Source organism: Acomys minous, assembly GCF_964271855.1.
Source record: "Acomys minous genome assembly, chromosome: 3".
NCBI lineage: Eukaryota > Metazoa > Chordata > Mammalia > Rodentia > Muridae > Acomys > Acomys minous.
This window is the reverse complement of record NC_140485.1, coordinates 33,144,806-33,155,829: the sequence shown is the minus strand read 5'-3', so window position 1 is coordinate 33,155,829 and position 11,024 is coordinate 33,144,806. Positions and strand designations below refer to the sequence as shown.

At 40.4% G+C, this 11,024-nt stretch overlaps 1 protein-coding gene across 2 annotated transcripts in view; it reads left to right on the top strand.

Annotated features, from left to right (window-relative positions):
• Nucleotides 1-2,008: 2,008 nt before the first annotated feature.
• Nucleotides 2,009-11,024, top strand: part of CDIN1 (CDAN1 interacting nuclease 1) — a 199,962-nt gene continuing 190,946 nt past the window's right edge. The window contains exon 1 of one of the 2 annotated variants that reach the window (XM_084776570.1): nt 2,009-2,364. In XM_084776570.1, the coding sequence (XP_084632696.1) occupies nt 2,264-2,364 (101 nt within the window). In that variant the 5' untranslated portion in view covers nt 2,009-2,263. The remainder of the gene's footprint in view (nt 2,365-11,024) is intronic. The other variant, XM_084776571.1, reaches the window with a different exon arrangement.

Below are 11,024 nucleotides of genomic sequence, written 5' to 3'. Positions count from 1 at the left end.
TGAACTGGAAGGAGTGAAGCTGCGAAGGGGAAAGGAATGGGGAACCAAGTGGTGTCTGCTTCTCGTCAGCCAGCTTTCATGTAAAAGTCACGGCAGGGTCAGCAACAAACTAGCCAGGTGGCAACTCCAGGCTACGCCGCCATAAATAACAGTTATGTACTAATGTCACACAACCAGAGCTGGATGTAAAGCATATGGGAGGATAACTTGCTGATGTATAGAGTAGAAACTAGCAATGGCGGCTCAGTTTAGAATCCACATTTAGTACAGCACTTTTGAAACTCTTAAAAAAAAAAAAAGCAGTAAAACACCAGAGAGGGGAAAAGGAGCCCCTGGTATATGATCTTAAAACATTATTTACTTAAAAAGAATACTTTTTTAAAAAGAGAGATTTAGAGTGACTATTGGATGAAGGGATTAAGCATCGTTGAGAGGCGGCAACACCATATACCAGTTTTCACTTGAATCCTATTCTTGCTATTTACTTGTTCTCATGACCTCTGGGAAATTCCTTGACCTTTCATGCCTTTGTTCACCCCGTACAAAGGAAGGAGGAGGCCAATAATGGGAATAGAACCTGGAGAAGTTTACAAGGGAACCCAAAAAGCACTATCTAGTAAACAGCCTATCCAGTTTACTTAAGCAACTTATTACTTAGCTAACTTAATTTTACACAGGTCTCTGCTGGATGCTATGCTAAATAAATGTGTACCTGTACCATCTTATTATTTTTATTGGCATATGGTCATTGTACATAGTGCTAGATTTCGCAGATATAAATTCTTTCATGCACATCATGTCCACAGACTCCCTCAGCCTTATTGCATTCTCAGTCTTTCTCTGCTTTCTTGCATGTATATGTATAAATATGCATGTGTATAAATATGTGTGTGCATGCATTTTTGATCTATGTAAAATTGAGGGTCCACAAATGAGAGGAAATACAAAATACTTGTTTGAGTCCCTTTTCCAGAAGATGACATCATTTTATTCTTTATAACTATGCTTGTAAACTACATTTTGTTTATCCTCTCGTTTGTTGATTCCACAGCATGGCTATATACTACCTTATTTAATCTTAATACCATCTTCATGAATTAAAAATTTTTATAGGTAAAGTAACTGACACTTTGGTGGATTAAGGAATTTATTAAAGGGGTCTTATCTAAGCCAACTTTTGAACTTATGTTTTACACCAAATAAAAGCTACGACAACCCGTTTAAATGTGTTAGAATCAAAGCATATTTTCCTCCATTTGTTAAAAATATTTAAATTTGAAGAGAATGCACACAACATATGTCCATCTTAGAAAGCAAAGGTGTTTTTTTTTTTTAAAGGAATTAGAGGTTGATTCTTAGAGTACATTGACTAAGGAGAGGTGTCCACTCACGGTACGTATTGAATATAAAAATAGAAACTCAGCGGCTCATTTCTCTACACTTTTATTGGGCGCCTACTATTTTGGGGGCCTGGAATATACTTCTTGAGGTGTAAGGAGGGTGAAATTGACGTCCTACAGCCAGTTGTTTTAAGATGAAGATTTTAAGTTCTTTACTAAAAGAGTATTGCTTTCCACGAAGGAGCCAAAATTTTTCCCTGCACAAGCCCAACTGAACGCCTGCAAAGATTCTTTCCACTGCTTAACTTCTGCTCACCGAAGGAGACCTTGCTTCTTTGCAGGACATCTGCTCAGAGCGGAGAGAACTGGGTGTGTCTGGAAAACAAATTCAAATCCCGCGCTCTGGCGGAGGACTTCCGGGTCTCCAGCTCAAGGCTGGAGGACCACTTATGAGACCCGCGCCCTGAACTGTGCGACAGGCCGTCCGGGCTACCCGCAACTGGCAGTGTGGCTTCAATGGGCTCCTGTGTGCCGATCTCAGGGAGGTGATGCCGCGGACACCTGCTCCTGAAGATGAAAAAGTCTTCCGTCTGCAGCCGCCACTTCCTGGTTGCTCTGCCCTTACTTAAGATGGCGGCTAGGTGCCTTCGGCTCGGCTTACTGCGGCTGCTCAGTACACTCCCCTAGCGCAAACAGGTCTTCAGCCCGCCTCTACCGCTGAGGTGAAGCTTGGAATGCAGCGTGTCTCCTCCCCGTGCTGCAGCTAGTGGGTGTGCTTTAGGGGTAGTGGGGCTAACTAAGGAGGAGGAGGACCCCGGTTCGCGCTGCTCTCTGCCCTTCCCTCGCTCCCTGGCACCAAGGCTGCAAGAACCCCAAGGGAGATTTTTTTCCACCCCTACCCCCTACCCCCGCTTGGGCCCAATATGATACTAACCAAAGCCCAGTACGAGGAGATAGCCCAGTGCCTAGTGTCTGTACCGCCTACCAGGCAGAGCCTGAGGAAGCTGAAGCAGAAGTTCCCCAGGTAAGTCACCATCTCACAGCCTTTTGCCTTCAGCCCAGTTCCACCCTAGCAGTGCACAAGAGCCACGTGTCACACACGAGTGGGAGGGTCACGAGAAAGCACTCTCCCTTTCATTTGCTTACTATGCAGAACACTGAATGGCTAAGGCTCCTGGAGCTTCTGCAGGCCTTGCAATTGAATTCAACTCAACAGATGCTTATTGAAAACTTTGATACGTCCCGGGGGAAGTACACATAGTAGGTGCTTCACAAATGTCCATTGGTTAATCCACAGATGCAGCAGTGGGTAATGGTTAATGGGAACTTTGCTTTTATTTGTTTTTGCTTTTTTGAGACAGGGATTCTCTGTGTAGCCCTGGCTGTCTTGGAACTCCCTTTGTAGACCAGGCTGGCCTTGAACTCACAGAGATCTCCCTGCCTCTGCCTCCCGAGTGCTTGGATTAAAGGCGTGCACCACCACACCTGGCCTAATGGGAACTTTGCAAAGTAAAAATATGAGTTGGAAATTCATCCTCACTGCCAGTTTGCATAGACACCTAGAAGTGGTTGATCTAAACCCCTTTCCGGGATGCCACTGGTAACAAATAAGAGGCCAGGCTTAAAGGGGACCGTGTGGTGTTGACTATGGCGTGAAAAATGTTCTTAGTATAGTTGAGGGCATTAGCTTAGGGATTACACTTTTGAGTCTGGTCATTTGGACTTCCAGGTTTCTCTTTATGTGCATACATATTCCCCGTGGGCTTCGTGGTTTCCCCTTTTCTTTGCTGTGGCATTTTAGGAATAGCCATCCTGCTAGGGACGGTCTTGTAGAGACTGTGTAATATACACCCCTCACTTCCAAGATGTGAAAATGAAGACCCAAACATTACTTGAAGAACCTATTCAAGACAACTAGGTTATCATAACTAATATGGTACATGATACAGAACATTTTGTACACATACTTCCTTCTTTTTCAAGAATATTCAGCATAGTTAGCCCTGGTGGAGAGCTTTCCACCTATCATGCATAGCCTATGACCACGTATCACCAGAGAGATATCTCATTGAGAAAGACAAGTTATTGGATGATAGGTGTCAATACAAATTAAAGCATATCTCTTATGACCTGATTTTTAGCAGACTAATTTTCCTAGTCTCTAAACAGAAAGGCTGTCTTTCCAATATTTTCCATACTTAAGGGTGATAGTATCTCTTTATAGCCAGAGGGTTTTTTATCATAGTTGCTGTCCAAGAACACATTTGACAAGTTGGAATTCAATTATTGTTATTAACTTTTTCTGAGTTCTGTCTATGGCTGATCACCTAAGGGAAAAGGTATTAAAAAGTACACATATATCATGTATATGTTATATAATATGTAATATGTAATATGTTATGTATTATATTATATATGTATACATTGCTGGGCAGTTTTGGAACTTTTTTTGATACTTTGTTATCATTATGAACATATATTACTACTTTTAAAGAAGCATTCTTATAGATGTGTGTATTTGGGCCCACATGTATCAAGGTGTGCATGTGTGCATGTGTGTGTGTGTGTGTGTGTGTGTGTGTGTGTAGGTCAGTGCATGTGCATGTGCATGTGTGTGTGTGTGTGTATAGGTCAGTACATGTGAGTGTGTGCACGTGTATAGGTCAGAGGACAACTTGGAGTTGTTTCTTCCACCAAATGGGATGTGGCAGTTGAAATGAGATAGGCTTGGTGTCGGGCAAGTACTTTGATCCACTAAGCCATCTAACCAGCCCCACTATTTTTGTAAAAATATATTTTGTGTCTTTGTAGGGTTATACCTATAAATATTTACTAATATATAAAGTAAAGCTGAGAAGTTAAATAAAATACTACTAAATTTGTTTTGAAAAATAGTACATTTTTGTTTGTTAACATATTTTATGTATAATATTCATAATTCAAAAAGGAGTTGAGACAAATATACTTTTGTGAATTTCTTTAATGTCTGCCTTAAATACAAGAGACTGCATCTATGCCTCCATTTAACTGGTTGTCTACATTTGACTGCTGATAAAAGGGTAATAGGAGGGCCTGGAAAAATGACTCACGGAGTCAAATGCTTGCTATGCAACTATGAGGGCCTGAGATTGGATCCCAGCATCAATGGAAATGAAGAACAGCTCACAATGAGAAAATGTCTCCATCAGATGGCCTGTAGGCGATTTTTATGGCGTATTTTTCTTGATTAGTGCTTGATGCTACCCCTGGGCAGGTGGTCTTGCATTGTGTAAGCCTACTGAGCAAGCCTTTGACAGCAAATAGTAAGCATTGTCTCTCCATGGCAGGCTTTAGTGCCTGCCTCCAGGTTCCCATTCTGACTTCCCTTCCTGATGGTCTGTAAGCATAAGCTGAGATTAACCCTTTCCTCCCCAAGTTGCACTTTTGGTCCTGGTGTTTTCTCATAGTAATAGAAAGCAAACTGACACATGGGATGTTGCTGTGACACACCTGACCATGTTGCATGGAAGAGGGTTGCCTTGGAAGCCCTACCAATGAAGAGGTCACTGAGAGTCCCCATATCAAAAACTATAGAGAACTATAGGAGACAGTATCTGATGTAGATTTCTGGGCACCACGTGCATAGGTGAATGCACCCACAGACATGCGGACATACACAGATATACATTACCAAAGAAAAAGAAAGAAAAATTAACAAGAAACTCTAACCTCATATGTAGTTGCAAAAGGGAAGACTAACTTAATAGGCTTTTTAGATAATTGTGGATTAAAAAAAAAGACTGGACATTTATTTATTTATTTATTTATTTTCCTAAATTCTTAAATTTTTTCCGAGACAGAGTTTCTCTATGTAGCCTTGGCTGTCCTAGACTCACTTTGTAGACCAGGCTGGTGCCATCACGCCTGGCCTTGGATGTTTTTATTACACAAAACCTAACAGTAGCTGGGCGTGGTGGTGGTGCACACCTTTAATCACAGCACCTTGGAAGGCAGAGGCAGGCAGATCACCTAAGTTCAAGGCCAGCCTGGTCTACAAAGTGAGTCCAGGACAGCCAAGGATACAACAGAGAAACCCTGTCTCGAAAAAACAAACAACCTCACAAATGATAGTTTCTTGAAGGCTGACTGTAAAGTGGGGTAAGAAACCCAGTCAAAGACTCATCACCTCCTTGCATTGCAACCCAGTGGTCTGTTTTGAACTTTAGTGGGTCTGTTACTCGTGCAATATTGGTTTTGAGCCATATAAACCTTCCAAATGTTGTCACGTTTCATTTTACTGGTGTGTGTGTGTGTGTGTGTGTGTGTGTGTGTGTGTGTGTGTGTGACATTTGCTAATCTCAGCAGGGATCTCATTAAGAGTCTGTAAGATTTGAAGCTGTCGAGCTATGGTGATGGAAAAGAGGTTTCTAATATTTGAATTTTCCCTTGAAAGCTCAAATTTTATCATTGGCAACACATGCTATTAGTTGTTTCCCTTGGAATGACAGGCTCACGTCATTTATATCTGAGGAAAAAAAATGTCTGCCAGATACCCAAGTCTGAGTAATCGTATTTCATTCATTGTTTATTCAAGTAAGAATTGTATTTCCTGGGAAAAGACGGCTAGCTCAGCTCTCAGTCAAGGTGAGTTTCCCTGTGGAGACACCACCATATCTTGCTAAATGGTCTTTGTATTTACTTCTAAATCCAGCATACAGAATTTTAAGAGGATGCGACTTCATGTCATTAATTAGCGAATATTCTGAAGTGAAATAGCCATTTGCTGTTTTTTAAGCTGTGTGTACATGAGGTTGAATATGGCTGTAGCTCCCTGGCCTCGATTTGTTGCTAGGTATTGGAAGCTAAAGAATCTAGCAACTTGATTGAGGGCTGAAGCGTTGGGGGGGAGGGGTGGGGCTCGAGGGAGGCTAGCTGGAAGCGGGTGGAGAGGGGAAAGTGATACAATCCCACTTCTATTAAGACACATTTGAAAAAAGAATTGGAAATTTACCCACTGTAGCATACAATAGGTACCAACGTCAATAGAATAGAAAGGAAAATAATGTTTTATGCTTTTGTAAAAAATAGTTTTGACGGTGTAGAGCCCTGAGAGGGACTTGGGCTTCGGGAGGCCATTGGCTACAGTTGAACACAACCACTGACTGTCTCAAGTCAGAGCTTATTTATTTTTGAAGGCTGTTGATGGGTATTGACAAGTGACTACCAAGATGATTGCTAATTCTTTCACCTGCAGAATGTGGGACTGTCTGTCTCTGCAGCTTTGGCCAGCGATGAGCGGAGTCATTTAGTCTTTACTACGCTGAATTAAGAATGAACTTCTAGTAATTTGAGTTTATATTAGCTGCTGCTTCTTCTTCTTCTTCTTCTTCTTCTTCTTCTTCTTCTTCTTCTTCTTCTTCTTCTTCTTCTTCTTCTTTCTTTTTCTTTTCTCCCCATTTCTTGAGATCCATCCAAGTTTTCATCCGAGCAAGAAGAGTACTGTATCATTGGGCTATTCCCATACCTAGTGGTTTTAAAATTGCCATAAGTTGTAAGTTATTTTAGTAGTTTTATCTATTTAATTTTCTTTTGGCCTTAATGGAACCACTTAGTGTTCTATGCCTTCCTCTCTATAGAGTATTTTTTAACGTATTTTAACAAATACATTAACAAAGTGTTTTAACAAATACTTATTAATATTTGTTGGATGTGCTGACGTTAAAGATACTGATTTTTTTAATGTCTTTATTGTTGAAGATGTTTTCTAGTTTGCTCTTAAGTATTCTGATTTTAACCTCCTTAAACTTCAATATGCTTCTTTTTTGTTTTGTTTTCTTTTTAGTTTTTGTTTGTTTGTTTGTTTTTTGTTTTTCGAGTCAGGGTTTCTTTTATAGCCCTGGCTGTCCTGGACTTGCTTTATAGACCAGGCTGCCTTCCAACTCACAGAGACCCATCTGCCTCTACCTCCCAACTGCTAGGATTAAAGGTGTGCACCACCACTCACAGCTCATTTTAGATTTTTGAGACAAGGTCTTTTCTACATAGCCCTGGCTGTCCTGAAACTCAATACATAGACCAGGATGGCCTTGAACTCACAGAGATCTGCTTCCCAAGTGCTGGGATTAAAGGTTTCTACCACCACCATGACACCTGACTCCTTTTTGTTTTATGTGTCAGGGTCTCATTGTGTAGATCAGGCTGGGATTAAAAGCGTGTGTACCACTATTCCTGGCCCATTCTTAAATTATTATTTTTTGTTTTTTGTTTGTTTGGTTGGTTTATCGTTGTTGTTTTGAGACAGGGTTTCTCTGTTTAGACCTGGCTGTCCTGGAACTCACTTTGTAGACCAGGGTGGCCTAGAACTCAGATCTACTTGCCTTAGCCTCCAGAGTGCTGGGATTAAAGGTGTGTGCTACCATGCCTGGCTTTAAATTCTTAGTATTCCCAGTTGCTATTCATTTTGATATCTGCTTAGAGGCAAAAATGTAATGTAGGTTTTCCCCAGCATTAATTTTATTCTTATTCCATATCTCCTGAGGGAAACCTCGCTTCCCTTATGGCTTTGTTCTTTTCACTGAAATTGCACAATTATGTAATTTCAAGCTACCTCGTTGAATTTAGACACTCCTCTCTACCTGTCTATTCTTAGACCCCTCTCCTTCACCCGAGATATAGCTCAGTCGTAGCGTACCTCCCCAGCACACATAGACGCTGCCTATAGTGCCCAGCACTGTTTAAGAAGAAGCAGAATTTTCCACTTAATGTGAAGAGGTGGAACTTAGTGAGCTTTAATACTTCACATTTTGAAATCTACCCTCACTCTGTCCTTTCTTCCTGCAGTGTAATAATAGTGGCTCTTTCTGCCTTTAGCAGATCAGGTGGACTGTGTGAGTCTACTACCCAAAGCTGTTGTCAGGCTGTGTTTAGTGTCTACATTTTGGGTTTCTGATTCATAAAGACACTTGTAGCCCAATCAGACTTTCCTGCACACTCTAGTTGTATATATTATATGTATCTGTAAATGGTTGTAAACTTACAGAAAATTTGTTGTAGTATTCCAGAGAGTTCCTTATGCTCTCTCCTGTAACAATTTTGCATGACCTTTGGGCCAGTTGTCAGAATTTCAAAATTAGTTTTAACACGGTGTAGTCACTTGCTTTGTCGGTCTTTTTTTTTTTTTTTTTTTTGGTTTTGTTTTGTTTTGTTTTGTTTTTTGAGACAGGGTTTTTCTGTGTATACCTGGCTGTCCTGGACTCGCTTTGTAGACCAGGCTGGCCTCGAATTCACAGTGATCCACCTGCCTCTGCCTCCCGAGTGCTAGGATTAAAGGCGTGCGCCACCATGCCCGGCCTTGTCTGTCTTTTTTTTTTTTTTTGAACTCTGCGTCTCTTCCCCACAAATGTCCTGCTCTTGCATTGCACGTTGCCATTTAGTTTTATCCCAACTTAGGGGTTCTCCAGTATTTGATGTTTTCTGCTTGGCTTTCATGGTTTTGCTATCTCTGGAGAGTGTACTGATCAGTCTTTTCCAAAGTGTCTCTGTGTGCTGTTTGCTGTCTTCTAATACATTTAGGATAGAAAGTTTCAGCAACTGCACCCAGGAAATGACATGTCCTTCTTAGCACCTCGTGTCAGTGGCGTAAGACTTCTCATGTCTTACTGTTAGATGTGACCTCATTCACTTTGGTATGGCTATGGCTGATGAGTGTCTCTCTGATAAGGTTGCTGTTCCTCCTGTCACTAAATGCCTTTTGTAGATTTGCTTGGAGACATACAAGTATCTTGTTTCTCATCACATGTTTACTGTTTTCCTAGGGGAGTGAGTGTCCATCAGAGGGACTTTCACAAAAGTTATTAGTTATATTTACCCAATTGTAGTTCAGGTCTTACCAGAATATTCATCCAACCAATTATGTCTACTGTCGTATTTTTATGGAAAGCAGTCCTACAGTAAGGCCATCATTTTCCATGGTTTTTGCAGGATTCTCTACCACTTTCATCTTAGAACATTTGACCTGTAGTAATTCACTATGTGTTTACTTTTTGCAACACAATTTGGACAAAAAAAAAAAAACACAGGATATGTTATAATTAATTTGAATAGCCAAGACAACAGATTAAAACATAACTAATATCTATAAATAATAGAATTACGGAATTTTAGAAATTAAAAGATTTCTAATGGGCTCTATCTACCTACCTACCCACCTACCTACCTATCTATTTATTTTGGGATGTTGTCTTACTATGTAATCCTGCCTGGCTAGTGCTAACTCACAGAAATTCACCTCAGTGCTGTCATATCTAGCCTCAAGTAGGATTCTTTTTATTATTATTATTATTATTATTATTATTATTATTATTATTAATTTATTCAGATTACAACTCAATTGTTATCCCATCACTTGTATCCTCCCTCCCTCCTGCTCAAGTAGAATTCTTAAAGGAGATTTTCATTGGAAATTCTTTTACTAGTAAACTAAGCCTTTGGCACATGTTTCTTGATTTTATTTATCATGTATTGATTATACAATTGCTATCCAAATGAGTTATAAACAAGTATCTAATCCCACTTGTTCAATCTTTGCCCCTAGAGAGTGGGCTCTGGTTTTTCTAATTGTGCCTTCCAGATTTGTAGTTGTGGTTTTTCTGTGTTGGCCCCAACATCTGTTATCTTCCCACTCTTAGATAGTAACCATTCATTCATAAAAATGCCTTTTATTCTTGCTCCAAGTAAAAGCTCAAAATTCTAATTAAAAACTGTGGCTAGGTCCCCTCTGCTTAAAAACACTCAGTCATTTTGAGATCTCCACTTATCTCTAAGTAGGATATTGGAGTAAAGGATGCTTCTGCTATGCCTCTGCCTATGTTGAATTTACTAGTCCTTGGTGGAGTTAATTTTGTGTTTACTGGAAGTATCCAGGTTTAATTCGGTGCAGCCATGGTTCATTGTTGAACATCCCCTGTCCCCACACTGGATGTATTTTATGATGTTGCATCTTCCCACAGAGAGTCCTCTGTTGCTTCTATAATCACTTGTCCTTAGGAAACCACTTGGGTTTTGTCTCATATTAGTGTGGGCCAAATCCCCTCACTGTAAACGGTGGAGTCACCTCCCAGAGCTCGTAAGCAGAAGAAAGGTTTCAGGCTCAAGTGGAATCTGTCTCCAAATTGTATTCTGATGCTGCGTCCTGTGATGATGCTCCCTTAAGGTTGTGGTGAGCATTAATGAAAACAGAGCAGGCATAGTGAAGAACCAATAGGAACAGTAAGGGCCGGGAGTGTGAGCACTGTTAGGATGTAGTCACTTGGGGCTGGAGAGATGGCTCAGAGGCTAACAGCACTAACTGCTCTTTCAGAGGTCCTGAGTTCAATTCCCAGCAACCACATGGTGGCTCATCTATAATATGATCTAATGCCTTCTTCTGGCCTGCAAGTGTATTCAGGCAGAGCACTGTGTACTTAATAAATAAATCTTAAAAAAAAAAAAAGAATGTAGTCATTTGACTTCAGTAGATGAAATCTGAGTGGTGTCACTTTCAAGTACATGGTTTTGTGTTGAGGCAAAGGGCAGTAGCTTAACAGATTATAGAAATATTTATATGGACCAGTTGATGATATGCTGAATAAATAAGATTTGGTTATTTCTGATGTTTCACCAAATATCAGATATGACACTGAGCAAGTTTTTTTTAGCTTTAATTCA